At 48.6% G+C, this 19,111-nt stretch overlaps 5 protein-coding genes across 6 annotated transcripts; 3 read left to right on the forward strand and 2 right to left on the reverse strand.

Moving 5' to 3' along the window:
* The first annotated feature begins 817 nt into the window (after positions 1-817).
* On the forward strand, positions 818-7,049 carry LOC128274800 (ubiquitin carboxyl-terminal hydrolase 3-like). The gene is made up of 7 exons (XM_053013110.1): positions 818-1,286; positions 2,942-3,089; positions 3,148-3,691; positions 3,774-4,271; positions 4,340-4,482; positions 4,562-4,708; positions 4,786-7,049. Exons 1-7 carry the CDS (start codon positions 1,022-1,024, stop codon positions 5,015-5,017), a joined length of 1,977 nt encoding a protein of 658 aa, XP_052869070.1. The 5' UTR covers positions 818-1,021; the 3' UTR covers positions 5,018-7,049.
* On the reverse strand, positions 6,943-8,535 carry LOC128274801 (peroxisomal biogenesis factor 19). Of its 2 annotated transcripts, XM_053013112.1 has the most exons (4): positions 8,438-8,475; positions 8,272-8,387; positions 8,068-8,197; positions 6,943-7,989 (listed from the first exon to the last, which is right to left on the reverse strand). In XM_053013112.1, exons 2-4 carry the CDS (start codon positions 8,351-8,353, stop codon positions 7,296-7,298), a joined length of 906 nt encoding a protein of 301 aa, XP_052869072.1. In that variant the 5' UTR covers positions 8,354-8,387; positions 8,438-8,475; the 3' UTR covers positions 6,943-7,295. The 2 variants fall into 2 exon arrangements, with proteins under 2 accessions (XP_052869072.1, XP_052869071.1); XM_053013111.1 differs by having other exon boundaries at positions 8,272-8,535.
* Positions 8,536-9,631: 1,096 nt separating this feature from the next.
* Positions 9,632-10,392, forward strand: LOC128270730 (basic salivary proline-rich protein 1-like; the record flags this gene model as incomplete). The annotated part of the gene is made up of 2 exons (XM_053008145.1): positions 9,632-9,745; positions 9,817-10,392. Coding segments are annotated over exons 1-2 (690 nt in total), but the record flags the coding sequence as incomplete, so codon positions are not given.
* Positions 10,366-14,651, forward strand: LOC128275707 (protein transport protein Sec24C). Its single transcript, XM_053014299.1, has 6 exons — positions 10,366-10,521; positions 10,597-11,943; positions 12,013-12,181; positions 12,264-12,860; positions 12,935-13,128; positions 13,205-14,651. The coding sequence occupies exons 1-6, from the start codon at positions 10,393-10,395 to the stop codon at positions 13,346-13,348; spliced, it is 2,580 nt and encodes an 859-aa protein (XP_052870259.1). The 5' UTR covers positions 10,366-10,392; the 3' UTR covers positions 13,349-14,651.
* A 964-nt stretch (positions 14,652-15,615) lies between these two features.
* Positions 15,616-17,335, reverse strand: LOC128270731 (ATP-dependent RNA helicase vasa-like). The gene is given in 4 exon segments (XM_053008146.1): positions 15,616-15,664; positions 15,666-17,115; positions 17,176-17,230; positions 17,306-17,335. Coding segments are annotated over 4 exon segments (1,584 nt in total).
* Positions 17,336-19,111: the final 1,776 nt, after the last annotated feature.

Genomic DNA, 19,111 nt, shown 5'->3' on the forward strand with positions numbered 1-19,111 from the left:
ATAATTGGCCGTTTATATTGGTTCCCGAAGAAAGTTTTCAAAAGACAGTTTTGGATGCTGTATACTTGCCACAACTCATAATGCCGACTCAATGAAATAGTTAATCGATTCGAACAATGAAGGGATTTTGTGCTCCCTTTTCTTACTATGGCAAATATGGAATACGTTAAGCCAGTGAACGAAGGTGATCCCAAACAGGACGGAAGCTCATTTGGCAATTGCACAAGTGATTTGGAAAATTGAACAATAAAAACACAATTGCATAAAGTACTAAAGTGGTTTTCGAACGTACCATTCGCACGGTCAGAGCAAGCTTTTTGCCCAGAGCAAGCTTTCAGAACATCATATGAGCAAAACAAGCAAAACGGGGCATCACGCACACTACGCATCGCTTCGTGTACACATTCGCGAACGTTGCCCCAGTGTGCGTGTTGTGAGTGTTGAGAAGGCACACTGAATGGTTCTTTTTTTATACATAATTTAGTTTTGAAACGTTTTCGTAGCCGCTGGATACACAAAGTGGCGCTGGTCAACTCCGTTCCGTGTCGAACCCGTCATCGGCAGCGGTAGCGGTGTGTATCCGCAAGCGGATCAGGTTTTCGCGGTGCCCGTTGCTAGAGAAACAAAAGAAACGCTAAACATCGGTCAACTGTCCGGGTCCGGGAGAGAGAAGTGGCCCGTCCCGTGGAGCTGTGCCCAACCAGAAGTGACCGTTCCGTCCGGGCCGATGTCCTGCCCGATGCTCGGTGGGTCACACGAAACGTAGAACGGTTGCTCTTTGCCCCGCCACGATTGCCCATGCGATTGGTGGCCACGATACACGCACGGCGAGGCGAACCAACACGCACCCGAGGGTGTGCTTGTGAGAGGGAAGGTGCGCTGCGACCACCAGCCAGCAGAAGGCCTCGTCACGGCGGGGTTTCGTAAGCAGGGAGCAGGCCGCCGTTCACTCGTCGGGCGGCAGCAGCAGCCGTGGTCTTGAAATCTCCGTGCGTTCGGGAACCCGAGCCAACCAGCGGCCATGGATTGCCCGCACATCGTCGAAAATGTGTCTCTCGGCAAAGATTCGGTGCGGGCGGCCAAAAGTGCGGGGAGCGGCACCTCCGTCGCGGGAGAATCGCCGTCGTCGGAAATCTGCCTAGCCTCGTCGACGCTTTCTGCGCCAGCTGCTGCCAACGGCCCTGGGCCGCTGCCGGACGGGGCAGCCCTTGCCTTGGGCGATGATCTATTGACCGCCTCTACTGCGTCATCTCCTACGGTACCTGCGAGACACTGGAAATGCTCAGGTAGGGGTGAACCACTGGCGAAGCGCAAAAACTTTTCCCAACCCCCGCTGCGGTGCGTGACCTGAATCGGTGGACGCTCATAGAACGTAGCATTTTCGCTGATCAACTGATCCGTTCTATCGGCGCACAGGACAATCCAAGCCACCGTGCAGTAACCAGTGACAAGGACGGGTAGTGTGACGGTGGCCGAGCGTGAGAATGAGACATATGGCAAAAGATCAATCGGGCGGGGGTGGTTGAGGGGTCGAAGAAATTGTGTAGTGACGAGAGAGGCTAGCCCCGGAGGGGGGGGGGGGCTCAACAATTGCGAAGAGTGTGTCTCCATGTAGTCAAGGATTGCTTTTCTGGCCGAGCATCAATTAGCTGTTTTGTGTTTGATGAAAGACAGCAATGTGTCTGTGATTTCAATGAGTCCTTGGGAAAAGGTTAAAAAAAATTCGTCGAACATGGGATTCTCGTTGCTGCGTACACTACTGTGTTTTTCTGATTTTCTGTCCTGGGCTTTGCTTTAGCGAAAAAATCGATATTACATCACACGTCAAATTTATTACACCTTCGTCGTGTGTCACTTGCCAGGCCACCCTCTACTAGCTTAAACCCTTGCATTCTCTTTTCCGGCGAATCGATGCCTTCAATAGTCTCAGAAGGGCCACAAAAGCAGTTTTGCTGTAGAGCAAAATTGCAAGCATCGATGATTATTCTACTGTGTCCGGCGCACCACGAGAAGCAAGCAGAAACCGCGTGAGCAATTTTATTTCGCTTCGAAAGCTTCGGAACAAAATGGACGCGAAATTGTGGTTGGTTGGTTCCACGCGACTTCCTATCGGTCAGTGGCACCTACTAGATTAGCTTCATTCGATGCGTCGCTAAAAGAACTTCCGACAATCTCTGTCAGAGAAAGGAGGGGGGGGGGGCTTTACAATTTGGTCGCGCTTTGGATGGAAACGGCGAGTCTTTCAAGGCCAGCCAGCAGGGTGCGGATGGGGTGCAAACTGTCGTAGATGCAGCTAGTAAAACATTTCTTATATTTAACATCGCCGAATTGCCTAAACATATTTTTAGCCCCTTGGTCGGAGACAGCATATTGTACTTGCTTTGCTTGTGCGCTGTCGCACTTTTGGTCTGCGGTACTGCATTAATGTATGCATCGTGATTTATGATATTATATTAGCAAGCAGCAGCGATATTATCCTTTTGGGTAAAGGTGTGCAATCATAATTATGGCTCGTACGGCGAGTTGTTATAGCGACGCAGGAAGCAGGCGACGCAAGAAGTACGGTGCTTTCCGCAGACGGAACGAATAGATAATGAAGAAAAGAAATAAACTGAAATCATCGTTTTGTATCCGAGCGAAGCCGTGTGTGTTCGTGCTATCTGCCCTGAGTTCGCACAAACACCATCAGACGGGCGCGGATTGACAACGATTCTTCTTTGCGCTATCCGCGGCTGAAGAAAAGTATTGCAAACATATACATTTTTTTGCTATAAATAATTAGCCAGCTTTGTGTTTTATTTTGTCCTACGTTAGATCATTAGAATAATGATTGCGAGTTTTTGTTACCTGGCCATGTTTAGGATTGATCTAGTAGCTCGAGTATTTTTCAATATAATCATTACAATAATTATTGTTTGACTTCCATTCGCTTCTTTTGCAGAATGCTCCATCAATAAAGACAACTGGATGTGTTTACAATGTGGTGTGGTGCTCTGTGGCCGGTACGATAACGGACACGCTCTGAAGCACTCGAATGGCAATCGAAACCATAACATTTGCATGAATACCGCCAACCAATCAGTATACTGGTAAATAAAACGTTCAGCCAAATTCGGATCGTGCCGTGTAATGTGTTGTTGTTTTCAGCTACAAATGTGATGAATTCGTGATAAACGACACTGTCGGGAACTCGATAGATGAGATTCGGCAAGAGCTGAAGGACGGTCAGGGAGACCAGATGGACACGATCTCCGAGACGTCTTCCACGCTGGAAGAGATTAGCTCGTCGAAATCGATACAAGAAACGGCCAGCACATCGTCGTCCAGTGACTCCGGCTGGGAGGAACCATCGCCCACGGCCCTGGCCGCGCCCACCCCTTCCCATCCCACCTCGGTAACTAGTGCGCGCAAGTTGCGGCCCAGAAAGCGCACCATTTCTAGCGACAGCAACAACGAAAATGGTGCCACGACAGCCAAGCGGAAGTCGATGCGGCGCGTCGTCGGACTGCGGAATCTGGGCAACACTTGCTTTATGAACTCAGTATTACAGTCGCTGAGCAACATACAGGAGTTTAGCTGCTACTTCAATACGATGCCTGCGCTGGAGGCGAAACACAAGCAGAAGGCTTACCACTCGCGCAGCATGAAGGACGCAATGGATGATGTTTTTGTTGTGGAGGAACTGCGGAAGGTAAGCACTGTCCGTGTCCGTGTGCTGTTCCTGCCGTCACTGTTAACTGGCTGCGTGTTTGATTTCTTTCACCCTGTCGTAGGTTTTGCTGAACCTTAGCCAAGGTGGCGATGGAACGAAGGGGGCAATCTCACCCGAATGCCTTTTTCTGGTCATCTGGAAGGTAGTTCCCCAGTTTCGCGGACATCGGCAGCATGATGCGCACGAGTTTCTGCGCTACATGCTCGACCGATTGCACACCGAGCTACAGCAAGTGTCGTTTCCGGTCGAGCTTGCGAAGTCGGGCGAAAGCAAGAACCCCTACAACGTGTCCGGGCTGAGTCATTTGCAGGCCAAGGGACGCAACTCGATCGTGACGAACGTGTTCGGTGGGGTCTTGCAGAGCGAGGTGCGCTGCCTGATCTGCGGGATGGAGAGCAAAAAGCACGACCCGTTCCTCGATCTGTCGCTAGACATTCCGGAAAAGTACTACAGTAAGGAACACGGCCCCATTGAGAGCGGCGGTGCCAGTGGTGAGGCTACGGGTAACGGGTCAGCACCGGTTTGTCACATTTCCGATTGTTTATCCAGTTTCACGGAGGTAAACCCCAAAAACCAACTGAGAGATATTTCCGTTCCGCTGAAAGTATTAATGTCGCTTCGCTGCAGGTCGAAGAGTTGGCAGAAACTGAACTGTACTATTGCAATTCGTGCAAATGCAAACAGAAGTCAACGAAACGGTTCTGGATTCGCCGACTGCCGAATGTGTTATGTTTGCATATCAAACGCTTTCGATGGAACAACTTCTACCGGTATGTGTTACAATCGTTCTATCGTCCAACTTCTGTTCTATAGAATTCGGTCCAATTGGTATATTTCTTCTCCATGCAGAACCAAAATTGACCTGAGAATAGCATTCCCCATCAACGCGCTCGATATGTCACAGTTTGTGTTAAATAATGGACCGGAAACAAGACGCTCCAATTCCAGCTGTAACATCTACGATCTAGCTGCCGTTATCGTTCATCACGGCAATGGGTAGGCAGTAATTCCGCTTCCGGAACAACCAAAGCAAAACCCCCCAGTGTGTTATCATCTGTACCGTGTTTTTGTAGCTCCAGCTGTGGCCATTACACATCATTCGCCATCAACAATGGCGTGTGGATGCATTTCAACGATCATACGGTGAAGGAGGTAAGCAGTACGGCCGTGGCCGAATGCAAACCGTACATTCTGTTCTACATCAAGCGTGATCCGACGAATGGCAACCGACCGACGTCAATGGTGCCGGTTGGTACCGCCGCCACTAAGTCATCATCCACCGGTGCAGCCACATCGTCGTCCTGAGATTAAGCACTAAACATTGGGATGCTTTTGTTTCGTTCTCAAGACTGATTATCTCATTCGTAATTATTCCGACTGAATCAGACGTTCTGGAGGGTTTTGTTGAATGTGTTGCATCTGCGCACTCACCCGAAGTGCAACGCGTTTTAATTTGAGTTATAATTATCGCCCCTTTTTCGGTGTTTACTTGGTACGCGGCGTGTGTTCCAATGATCCTGATAATGCGTTGGAATGGAATGTGAGGAAAACACGCGCCGTGACTTGATTTTTTGGGGTCGATTATTGCATGGGAACGGGGAATGCATGTGATCAGCCTGTTGTTTAGCAATAAAAAGATAAAATATTAGCATTAACAACCGTGGCAGATTAATTTGAGCCCCAAATAGCGAAACAATGCTAGCTGTGTCCTTCGATTGTGTCGCCAACCTACGCTTGGTTTGTGGGCTTTCGTTGGCAGCATGTCATCTGTGAAGTGCCCGTAAAATAAGTTCCTTTTTCCTTTCGTTTGTGCACTACTTATGCCAATGCTATTGATAGCTTCATAGTGTCGCGCACAAAGCAGAACTAAATTCGACAGCGTCATGTTTGGATAATCTACAACTTGTACATATAAGACCAAATTGTATAAAGTTAGATTTTAGAATAGTTTAGGAGATATGAAAGATAAACTAGCTACACGATGCGTCGCAGCAATGGCCAAGCGAGTTCTTTAGTGAATCTTCAGGTTTTTCTTTCTTTTTCATACATACACACACACATACACATTGGTACATCGATTCCAACTTGTGAAAGAAGAATGGTCTCACTGGGTTCTTCGATTTGGTTTTCTGTGTGATAATTTTTGGATCCGCATCCGTTTGGATAACCTCGGAAGCATGCTTACCGTCTTCAATTTTCTTCTTTCATCCTTATATATATGACCTCACACGGTTTAGTTGATAAGATGTCCGATTGGCAATGTGATAAAGCAATGCATTTTTGTTTGCGTAATTATCTAAATCTAATTCTTTAACGTAATGAGTTTCACACGCCAAAGCGAACGTTGCTGCATCATTGATTGAATTTCGCTCACTAAACTCGATTTGCCCTGCCGGTCATGGGGATCTATAACAAAGTAGGCGAGCCAACAAACACGTCGTTGGTTGGTTTGGCGGTCCTTTTCTAGATTATTAGATACACGTATATAAATATATCTATATATAAGGTGTAGATCTATATATGAACATATTTTGAAATGAATATTTTCTAAGGTGATTCTCAAAGAGGCCGCGAGTTTTTGTGATGTTGTGTTTTGCATTCAGTTTTAGGCTATTTTCTATATTCTTCTTTTGCAGCTTTACGTCCTATTTAAGCTACTATTGTTGCAACAAGAAACAATCTATGAGTGATCCTAACTTTAGCTTAAAATGCGATCATGTGTCATTTTGCAAACAACTTCGTTTGATTCGTGAACTGCATGCATAACGTTATTGATCCTCTTCTATCTAACTACCGAACAAAAAAAAACACACTATTCACACATGTTTAGGAACCGAAGAAAAAAGCGAGACGTCCAGAAATAGATCAAACTACAAACTTTGTCCGAAAAATCTAATAATTACGAGATAAACTGGCGAAAATGTTTAGCAACATAGCAACCAAATAAAACAAATACTCCTTATCATGCAGTTCAAGGCGGTAACAGCATTATCATTACTACGATATTAGGATGGCATGCAACTGATGCTGTGGAATAGTTAGAGCTATGGGGAAATACAGTCTCTGGCAAGATAGTGGTTCGTTTGTAGCATACGGACGGCGAAGGCAGTACGAATTTAGCATATAAATGCTAAACTCAAGTCAAGTGTAAGAGGAAAACACTCCAACAAACGTTGAAAGCCACAGATTCTGCATAACCTCCAAATTAATACAATATGGTATATGATTTAAATTAGCATTACAACCATTTGTTTATTTGCTAGGCTTGATCTTAGATATTAACGCATCAATTGAAACACGAACAAACTTCTGTAATAAAGAGAATCAATTATGAAAAACGAACGTAGCTGTGTTGTTGGTCATTTCCAAAAATCGCTTCCAGCGCCTTTATTAATTAGGTTTACGATAACGAAGCTAATGCACCGACCCCAAATGCCCATTTATAGATTTTTAGAGACATCAAGAGTAACCCTACCGATTCCTATAGCAGAACGCAGAACGCACAAGGCTTGAGCGCCTGGTTTCCGAGAGTCTGGTGCGGCCGCATACGAAAAGGGGTCTCCTACTCTGCTCCATTCGTGAGTTAGCTAATGGGGCAAGGATTTTGTTCACTGAAGGTGGAAGGATCTAACGTCGGTAGATTTAGATTTCCCGGCACCATATCACCAACCAAATCGGTCGGCGGCTGGCCCAGGTCCTGCATGCTCTGCATCTTTTCCAACACAATCTGGAATCTCTGCCGCTTCACCTCCGCACTGTCGTCCGTTTTCTCCTTCTCCAGCTCCGTGCACACCTCCTTCATCAAAGTCAGCTGCTTCTCGTACCGCTCCTTGTCCTCTTTGGCCACGGTGGTTGCATTGTCCTTCAACCATTTCGGGTACTTTTCGACCAAATCGCGCAAACTGGGCAGCAACACTTCGGCCGACAGTAAGCTCTGCATCATACTCTGCATGAACGGCAAAAAGGCGTTGTTCTCACCGGATGCATTTAGATCGATATTGCCAAACATGTTGGCCATATCCTCGGGGCTAAACGGTGTTTGCAAGTTTTCTCGACCTTCGCTCATCGACTTCAGAGCTTCGCTTATGCTTTGGCTAATCGTTGGATCGATACTGTTCACTGCCGCCACCGGGGCATCACCACCGCCTTCGGCTCGCACAGCCATGCCGGCAGCCTCGGCGATTCGCTGAAACCCAAGCGCGATCTGATCACTGTCGACCTTTACACCTCCACCGAACAGGGAGGCCATGTGTTGCTCAAACATTTTGGCCTGCTCACTGGAAAACGGACAAAAAAGATAAAATAAATGCTGGTTCAAAGTGCACTTCCTGGATGATGGCTCCGTGTGACGGTACTCAATGAATTCTTCGTTCCACAGCTGTTCCGTTGGTGGATCTTCATGCTGTTCTGGCTGTTCCGCGCCGTCCGCTTTGGTTGTCTGCTTTTTGGCATCATCCTTGTGTTTGCTGAAATCTTCCAGGGCACCTGATGGTAGACAAAAACAGCAAACAAAAGTATTACGTAATCACTCCGTCGCCGGTAGCTTTGTTCGTTCTTACTATCGAGCAGGTCGTCCAGCTCCTTGTCCCTCGACGACCCTCCGGACGGCTGACTAGCATCCGTTTTCTTCGCATCCGACATGTTGTGTAGCGGGTTGCTGGTGATGGACGGTCCACTAGATAATTATGCAATTGTATCGCAAGTTCAACGCTCGATTTGGCCTACCAGAAAAGTACGCGGGTGTGGAGAAAACGGTATTTACTTCACACTTTCTGGTGGAGTGAGAAAATCGGTCGTAAAATCGGGATCCGAAGAAACAAAACGTCTTCACGCGTTTGACAGCACATTCCTCGAGTGTTTTGGCAGCCCGACTTGACGAAAGTGGAGCTAAACAGACACACGAAAGGAAACTTACGTGTTGTTTGAAAATCTATCGCTTTCGATTGTAACCTTATTTCTATTGTTGCTTCTACCAATCATGTAACCTGTGAAGCTTATTTAAGCACTTGGTGTGTTTTCTACAAAACTTTCTTCTGTTACTATTGAACTTTGAGCTCAAACTGCCCGGAAGAACCGATAGATTGCCATCCGTTTAAACCGTCGACGGATATAACCTTACGCTGGGAATGAATTGAAACTAAATCACAACGACTGTGTGCTTTTACATATTTTTCAAATTAGAAAATAATCGCTCCATCCCCGATATCTGTAGCGCACAACCCTGTGGAATCGTTGAAATCGTTCGTTAAATTACGTGGCAACAATGACAGCTATGACACGATCATTTTTTTATTTATCATCATCATCATCATCATTTCATTCGCTTTCGTGCCGCTTTTGTGCACGTCCGTCCCGTCCGCCTACTGCTGCTGCGAGTGTTCTGTTTTCTTCATGTACGTCTGACGTGGAAATTAGTAGATGACCGATTTCCCTTTGCACTCTCAACAGTTCCAAAGGATTATTGGGGTTCGTTTCCATTTGGATAGTGCTGTCGCACATAGCACCACAGTACAGCGAAGGTGTTGAATTATGTGCACTGGTGTTTGTTAGTGCCAAACCCGACGAGCGACCACAAAAGCAACTCCAAAGCAGCGTTATCCGATAACGAGGTCTTGAAGAAGGTGGGTATCCGATCGGTTATGGGAGGGGGGGGATCAAGGAATATGCTCGCCCCATGCTCATCGTCAGATAGCATCAAAGTTGGCATCTCTCGGTACTCAAAGTATGGTGAGATGGGGCCCGTCCGGAAGTGCCGTCGCGGCAAATATGGTGCCCCGCTCAACGATGTTGGCACTGGTTGCTGAGATGGGACCTAAGATACAGCAGTAAATCAGTGTGTGCGTTTTTCTTTTGATTTTCAGTGCATAAAGCATATTTTCATTCGATCAAAAGTAAAATCGTGGAAAATAATCTCGCAAAATGAACCCGCAAATGGCAGGATACGGGCAATATCCACAGCAGGGCTGGCCACAACCTGGAGTTCCACCAGCGGCACCTCTGGGGCCTCCAATGAATGGTGGTGGACAGCAGCCAGTAAGTAGTGACGAATTCCAAACTACCCAAAGGTTAACGCTAACACACACGGACAACTAACTCTTCAACAGCAACACTTGGCTAATCAAATGCAAAGCATGGCCCTTGGTGGAGGCCCACCAAAGGTTGGCGGACCTCCTCCTCCGGCCATGGGGGTGCTACCACCTTCAGCTACAGGCCTTGGCGCGGCTGGCTACCCGCCGGTGCCTCAGCAACAGCAACCTCAACAACCACCGCTCCAGCAAGGACCGCCACCCGGCATGGTCAATGGCCCACCGGGAACTTTAAGCGGCGGAACTGCTGGTGTGGGAAGACCGCCACTGGCACCTGCGACCAATTACGGCCAGACAAATGGGCATCAAATGAGTGCTCCTTCGCCAACATCCGCTCCGGCACAGTATGGTGGTGCGTCTTTACCGCCGATGCCTTCAGCCGGTGGTCCGCCGAGGCCAGGGCAGCCCTTTCCTCCGCAACAACAACCAGCCTATCCCGGAGGTCCACCGGTGAATGCCGGATATACTCAACAACAACAACAGCAGCAGCAGCAGCAGGTGCATCAAGCAGGATTCGGAGGTCCCGGAATTCCTCCTCCTGTAGGTGGCCACCCGCAGCAGCAACAACAACAACGGCAGGGACAGTATCCCCCGATGCCGGCCCAACCTCCAATCTCAGGACCTCATCAACCACCGCAGCAGCAGCAGCAACAGGGATACCCTGGTCCACAGGGGCCAATGGTTCCGCCGACGGCTGGAACTATGCCTCCTCGTGGATATAACGTAAGGCCGGTTTTTTGTTTGTTAAAGTTATGTCCACTTTTATTGCAAGGGTATCGGTTTTTCGTTTCATTCCAGCAAATGGTTCCCGGCGCTGGTTACAACTCGATGCAGCCCGGACAGCAGCAGTTCCATCAGTCTGGGGGCATGATGGGTCCTGGTGGTGGTCACTATCCGGCCGCTCCGTCGCCGCCGCAACCGAAACGCCTTGACCCGGAAAGCATGCCCAATCCGATCCAGCTGATGGCGGAGAATCAAGAAAGCTGCGGCGGCATCTTCTCGACGAACAACGCCGGTCAAGTGCCACCGCTGGTGGCGACCCGGTTCGTCACACAGGATCAGGGTAATGCCGGGCCGCGCTTCGTGCGCTCGTCGATGTACAGCATTCCGCAGACGGCCGATCTGATGAAGCAAAGTGCGGTCCCGTTTTCGCTCATCATTTCGCCCTTCGCTCGACTCGCCGACCAGGAGATGGCCCCGCCAATCGTCGATTTTGGTGAGCTCGGACCGATCCGATGCATCCGCTGCAAGGCGTACATCTGTCCGCACATGCAGTTCGTCGATGGTGGCCGCCGCTTCCAGTGTCAGTTCTGCAAAGCAACCACCGATGTTCCGCCGGGCTACTTTCAGCATCTCGACCACACCGGTCAGCGGATGGACAAGTACGAGCGGCCCGAGCTCGTGCTGGGTGCGTACGAGTTTGTGGCGACGAAAGAGTACTGTCGCAACAATAGGCCGCCGTGCGCACCGGCCATGGTGTTTCTAATCGACGTGTCGTACAACAACGTCAAATCTGGCCTGGTACAGCTGCTGTGCACGCAAATGAAGCACATCATCAGCCAGCTGCCCCGGGACCAGGGACAGACACGGTCGTCGATGAAGGTCGGCTTCATCACGTACAACAGTTCGGTGCACTTTTACAACTTGAAAAGTTCGCTAGCCCAGCCCCAGATGATGGTGGTCGGTGATCTGCAGGAGATGTTCATGCCACTGCTGGATGGCTTCCTGGTGGATGTGGAAGAGTCGGCCACCGTCATCGATGCGCTGATGGAGCAGATTCCGAAAATGTTTGGCGATACGCGCGAAACGGAAACCATCTTGCTGCCGGCCCTGCAAGCTGGTCTCGAGGCGCTGAAAGCGTCCGACTGTGTCGGTAAGCTGTACGTGTTCCACTCCACGCTACCGAATGCCGAGGCGCCGGGCAAGCTGAAGGCACGCGAAGACCGGAAGCTGCTGGGGACGGAGAAGGAGAAAACGGTCCTAACACCGCAGTCGACGGTGTACAATATGCTGGCGCAGGAGTGCGTCGGAGCGGGCGTTTCCGTCGATTTGTTCGTGTTCAACAACGCGTACATTGATCTGGCCACGATCGGTCAGGTGGCCCGGCTGACCGGAGGGGAAGTGTACAAGTACACCTACTTCCAGGTAAAAAGACACGAAGGATTCCGAGAGAGTTCACCACACTAACTTTAACTAACGTTTCTGCTCCTACAGGCGGATATTGATGGTCACCGGTTGGTGGCCGATCTTGTGCGAAACATTTCGCGCCCGATCGCGTTCGACGCGGTGATGCGCGTGCGCACGTCGACCGGTATACGACCGACCGACTTTTTCGGTCACTTTTTCATGTCCAACACCAAGGACATGGAGATTGCCAGCATCGGTAAGCGGCTGCTTCCGGGGGCTTGGGCGATGATCCAGGAATTGTTGCTGACTGTTTTGTCTGTTTTGTTTCGCCCCCGCAGATTGCGACAAGTCGGTCGCGGTGGAGATCAAGCACGACGACAAGCTAACGGATGAACTGGTGCTGATTCAGGTGGCCCTTCTGTACACCTCGTGTTCGGGCCAGCGGCGGCTCCGGGTGCTCAACCTCAGCCTGAAGACGTGCAGTGAGCTGCTGGAGCTGTTCCGTTGCTGCGATCTCGATTCGACGTTGCTGTTCTTCGCCAAGCAGGGCCTGGCAAAGCTGATGGACAACACGCCGAAGGCAGTGAAGGATGCGATCGTCCAACGCTCGGTGCAGCTGTTGGCCTGCTACCGGAAAAACTGCGCTTCGGCCACATCGGCCGGTCAGCTCATTTTACCCGAGGGCATGAAACTGTTGCCCCTCTACGTGAACTGCTTGCTGAAGAACGATGCATTTTCGGGCGGTTCGGACCTCTCGATCGATGATCGCTCGTACGTGATCTACTACGTGATGAGCATGGACCTGCCGGCATCGGTACACTACTTCTACCCACGCTTGATCCCGCTGCACGATTTGCAGCTCGAAACGGACACGATTCCGGCCGCAATCCGTTGTACCGGCGAAAAGATGCTGGAAGATGGAGCATACATTTTGGGTGAGTGGCCGGTTGCTAAATCTTGAGAATATTTCTAATACTTATCCCCCCGTTTCCCCCCGCACCGGCCACAGAGAACGGTGTGCACATGTTTATGTGGCTGGGCCTCTCGCTGTCACCGGAGTTTACGCAGTCGGTATTCGGGGCACAGTGTACGCAGCAGATCGATACCGATCGCACGGGTTTGCCGGTGTTCGATAATCCTCTTTCACGACGGGTCCGTGGTATTGTCGACAGATTGCAGCGCGAGAAGCGTCGCTGCATGAGGGTAAGCTTTCAGCGGGGAAGCCTGGCGGGGGATGCTTAATTAAAACTTTGCCTGCGTTTCGTATACTCCCCATCAGCTAACACTCGTGAAGCAACGCGACAAACTGGAGAGCGTTCTGCGCCACTTCCTGGTGGAGGACCGCGGTACGACCGATGGCTCGGTGAGCTACGTCGACTTCCTCTGCCATATGCACAAAGAGATCCGCCAGATGCTAAGCTAGCTGGACAATAGTACCAGTGCAGCGAACGGGTTTTTCCTGGGCGGGCGGTTTCGATTTAGCAATAGATGTCGAGCTACGGCATCGGAAGGAGCCACTACGTTTACCTCTACTTCTAATATCACCAACGCTACCACTACCGGCTACAACACCAGCAGTACCAGCAGTTTAACTGCTCCTCCCAGCCAGCAGTACACGTCGCTGGATGCCACTCCCAACCGCAACGACATTAATGGCAACGCCATCACTACCAGCGACGGGCTACACACTTGTTGCGCGGAACAGCATAGGCGGGTGCAGGAGCAGCACCGGGCAAAGTTTATCAGCGCCACACGATGTCACGGTTTCGTCGGTAATCGGATCGCTTCGCGTTACGATGAAGACGAAGACGAGGATGAAGTAGGCGAGGACAACGAAGACGAAGGGACAGGATATGGCGCCGATCCGAACGGTACGATTGAGGAGGAAGACGAAGATGCGGTGCGGGAAGCCGAGCTAAACCACCACGAGACCGTTGGTCGCAATCCGGTTGTGGTGCCGGCGGAGTATCATGCGTCCGCCACTTACTCACAGAATCGTGCCAAAGCGAATCGGCTTCGACGAAACTTTGGGGGAAAATGGTAATCGGTGATGGTGATGTTACAAGTTGCAGAAGACGGCAATATCCGTTGCGCTCTTTCACTAGTTTATTTGTTCTTCTTGGAACGGACATTTTGTGCAACGCTGAGCGATGAAACAGATCAACTATTACACAATTGTATTCCTTTTCCGTGCGTTAAGCTGGGCCGGCATGCCGGACAAAATGTGTCGGGTCTTTATGGTAAATTATCTATTTCTGTTTTATACTTTCTTCAAATTTTATTCAGTTATTTCTTATTTAGATTATTACTAAATGGCGATCATGGCAAATAAAAACACCTACCGAACAGACATTTGGTCCGCAAAGCGCTGAGCGAAACGGAACTTAACGTTACTTAAAGTATGTAGAGCTCCCGCTAGGGCAAAAGAAAATCAACGTAAGGCGCATGTGGTACACGCGAATAGCACACTTGGATGTGAAGTTACGAACCGAGCAGATATGAATAATAGCAAAATATATCCACATTTATACATTCTATTATGATTATGGAAAACGATTTATTTGTTTTTATTTGTCGTTGGTTTTTTCTCATTATCTTTTTTTAAATTATTTTTACTTCTGGCATGACCTCCCAATGTCTTCAGTATTTCCGTTGGGGCAATTTGCGGTGTTGCTCATCAATGTTCTTAACGCCCGAAACAGGCCACTGTTTAAAATATGTCTAATAAAAACCAGTAAAAATCAACATCAGATGAACTGTTTTTTCTAACTGTTCAACCTATATGGTTTGCTTGTGGTATTAGGGAAATATTGCCGAGCTCATGAAAATATAAATTATTTATTTATCATCAATCTGGGATCATTTTTAAATAACACATTCAATCGAATTATATTTGTGTAAGTTTATTTGAAGAATGCAGATTTTGTAGATCGCTCACAACATACCAATCATTTCGTAGTTTTATCGATGAAAGGACTGTTGAGAATGCGACACTAAGATGAGGTGATTTACGAAGCAAGCAATAGGAAAATCCAACAACAGTTGGTTTTACGATAAGCAAGCGCAGGAAACACATGGCCGCAGCTAGGGATGAAGATCGTACAACAAAACTATGAACAACAAAAGTGTCGACCACCACCGAGAAGCATCAGAGCCATTAGACGGAGAAGCGATCCATGGAAAATAGAAAGAGACGAAAATTGGATAATTTTAAGGAAAAAGCACTACGTGAACCGTGATTTTTCTTTGAATAAAGTCAGATATCTTTTGCAACAGAACGCTCTGCTGTGTTGGCACCACTCCGTAGGAACTCCTATACAGCCGGACACAGACTTTTTACTCGACACCTCACACGGAGACGCATGTAGGCGAAGAATGAACATCTTTACTGAAGCAGCAGCGATTCGAACGATGATCGAAGAGAAAAGCTTAGGAGCTGAGGAAATAAAAATACATAAAAACGATATTTGGCGACAATCTTTTCGATAGCGTTTATTACAAAGTAATAGAATTACACATCCGGTAGATGGTAGAGTGAGTTCTTAACTCCTTTGCTGAAGGAACGTTACAAAGAGTCAAATGAGTCCCCCGAGCACACCAACCATGCTCGCGACTTAGTTATTAAATTACGAAAAAAAACTTAACTCTAAGGGAAAAAAAAACTTAACTCTAAGGGAGGAGTGACTGTGGTCACTCCTCCCACGTCTCCTCCGGCTCCAAAGCCGTCGGTTGCGCTTGGGCGACTCCCGAAGGAGTCGCGAATGTCGCGACCACCAAAACTGGTTGAACCATCGAACGGCCCAAAACCATCCGAACCACCAAATCCTTCCAAAAAACCCGGCACCGGCTGGCCAGCTTGCTTAAGAATCTTCACTAGATCGTTGGCAATGGCCGAATCAGCGCTGGGATCGTAGAAGGAAGTGGCCCTCCCCTTGTTACCGACGCGCCCGGTGCGACCGATACGATGAACATAGTCATCGATTCTGGTTGGCATATCGTAATTGATCACATGGCGGACGCTCTTCATATCGAGGCCGCGTGCCGCCACCGACGTCGCAATCAGCACCTTCATACGACCCGTTCTAAACTGTGACAGGGCCTGTTCGCGTTCGCGCTGCAAACGGTCCCCATGAATTGAGGTTGCCTTAAACTGCGTCTCTGACATAAACGTGGCCAGATAATCGGCGTTACGCTTCGTCTCCACAAAGACGAGCGTGCCAATCGGATCTTCGCTGCCGAGGATTTCCTCTAGCTTTTGTCGCTTGTCGAATTTACCCACCTCGTAGACCTCCTGCTGCACGTCACTACACGCTGCCCCAACGATGCCGACCGCGATGTAAATGTAATTGCTAAGGAAATTACCCGCCAGCTCTTGAATTTCGCGGGGAAATGTGGCCGAAAACATGAGCGTCTGGCGGTCCTCCTTTGGAGCCATTGTCGAATGAGACATTATTTTCTCGATTGACGGCAGAAAGCCCATATCGAGCATGCGGTCCGCCTCGTCCAGAACCACAAATTTCACGTTTTCAAAGTTTACCCACCCCCGATCGATAATGTCGATCAAACGTCCGGGTGTTGCGACCAATATCTGGCAACCTCCATTTATAAAGTTCATTTGACTGCGCCAGTCCGCGCCACCGTACAAAATGCACACCTTTAGCTTCACTCCGCTAGGGTCGTGGGCAAATTTGCGTCCTTCGTCGCGAATCTGGATCGCCAACTCACGTGTCGGGGCGACTATTAGGACATACGGGTTTCGGCTTCGCATATCAAGGTCCATTTCTAACAAAGTGTTTATCATCGGAAGCATGAAGGCTGCCGTCTTGCCCGATCCTGTCTGAGCGCAGGCCATTAAATCCCGTCCGGCGAGAACTACCGGAATACCGTGCCGCTGGATTGGGGTCGGTTTCTTGTACCCCGATTTACGGATGTTGATGAGTAATGTTTCACTCAAACCGGATGCTTCGAAGCTTTGTAAGGGGTTCGGGGGATCCTCGCCCGAGACAGAAACCTCGATGTCGTTCAGATTTTCGAAATTGATGCCAGAGCTGATGCCGGAACCAAAAATTTCTTTCTCGTCTTCCGACGGGGGCGGTGGTATGTACACCTCCCTCGGAACCTCGTTCTGTTGCTTCTCGTTGCCGCCGGAGCCTCTAGCAGCACCACGATCTCCGCGGTACGCAGCGTTGTCTGTTTTAAGAACGTTTCAAAATTAGTTCATGAACCAGCTGCGTTTAGAGAAATAATTACCATTTTCTTGGTGTTCAAATTGGGCGTTTCCGAAGCTTAGCCCCTCTTCGCCCGCCTTTAGCCGAGAATCGAGAAAAAAATATTTAGTTAAACAAGCGTCCAAAAACCGCATGTAACAATAAATACTCACCGTCTCTTCTTCCCATTCTAAGTCACTCATTTCGTTCGCAGCTCAACCTGTTGGTACACGTTCGTTCAAGCGCGCCTACAGGAGACAAAAGAAACGAACACATTATTATAAAAGCGAAGAATGACACAAAAAAGAAATCCGTGGTGCGATCGCCTGGTCAAGCATTTTCCCTAGTCCAACCAGCAAATCGATGGGCGGCAATAGCTCGACGCAGGGGGAAAAATGCCCCTCGAAGATGGTGTGCGCTCTTGCGGCGTGCATCAATTATTTGCGGATGAACGAACCCGGTCAGCCGAAACGTGCACGGAAGGCATTTTTCGTAGATCGCACCCAGAGAAAGGTAGGTTTTTTCGTCGGCAAACGCCACATAATGATATATTAATGCTCTCCGGGTTCGGTTAGTTGAAAGACAACGATTGAATCTTGTCTATGATTATCCTTAACTAAATGTCGGAACCTACTCCACTAAAGCACAACCACACCGCGCCACGATCACTTCTAACTGCTCCGCTAACTTTCGATTGCACAGCGCATCGTGCAGAGAACATCGACACACACCGAACACAATGAACGGCGGACACCCTTTGAAACACTGTCGCTGCTCCCGATCATTCGGGGAATCTTCGGTTTCGGTAAACTCGAAACAAAAGACGACCATCCATTTTGGAACGAACTACGACCGCCGGCAATGTGGTTGTTTACGTACAACACGCAAGAAACACAGGGGACCGTGAAACAAGGGCGGCAACGGACTATCAGCTGCATTTGACGTTCAACGCCTTCCATGCTTTTCACTAACACTAGCAAACGAAGCTCCGGAAGCTGCTGCTAGGGCGCCATTTTGTAAAGTCACCTTTTTAGTTTCTTCCGTAAAAACGGTTACAACCGGTAACGACTTGTTCTGCGCAACGTTCTTAGATTCTTGTTCATGTTCATACAGCTCATAGTTTTTTGAGAAGTTATCATGTTAAAGGCCGTTCACTTTGTGTCACGTTCACTGTTCACACTTAATTTAACACAAATTGAGTACAAAGTACAAAATTTGTACTGTATTTGTATTTTTTGTACTTTGTACAAAAGTTATTAATTTAGGTTAAACATAAGTAGGCTATTACCCAGGATTACTTACCTATGAAGCACGTTCTAATTCACTTAATTTAACTTTAACTAGTAGTGTAGAACTAGACGTGAGACGTCCGCACCGTATCGCCGCTGGAACCGAAAAGAAATGTGAGAATTTTATTTCCCGCTGCTCAGTATCAAGAGAGCGATTGAGAGTATGAAAAAGTGGAGAGCGATTGACAGTATGGAAAAGCAGAGCAATTTTTACTACACACTTTCACTGCACGAGTGTGTGAGGAGTCTCTCTCACTTTTTGGCAAAATGGTATATGTGATTGCCATCTCGAATCTCACGTGTTTCAATAGGAACCAAAGCGTCCGAAAAGTATTTTCCATAACCAAAAATTCAATGATTTTGTATGAAAGAAGAGATAGACAACTTTGATTTACAGCAATTGCCTGTAACTTTACAGGAAAGAGGTAAAGTGTTAAGAAGGCCATGACCATGCTTAGGTTACTATACGCCTTCGTACAAAACCAGAAACCGAATCCGTTGAACCCACCTAGCGCAGCTGCGTATGCGACGTTAGAAATGCGCTAAGATCAGCAGTTTTTGGCCGGTCCCACTTTACGAGCGACCGACTTAGCTGGAAACCCGACTCGATGAGTAAACCCGCTCTATCTGAGGTCCCTCCGGATGTAGATTTCCATTACGTTTGCACCACTCCGACGGAAGTCCTACATC

This window comes from Anopheles cruzii, chromosome 3, assembly GCF_943734635.1.
Source record: "Anopheles cruzii chromosome 3, idAnoCruzAS_RS32_06, whole genome shotgun sequence".
Lineage (NCBI taxonomy): Eukaryota > Metazoa > Arthropoda > Insecta > Diptera > Culicidae > Anopheles > Anopheles cruzii.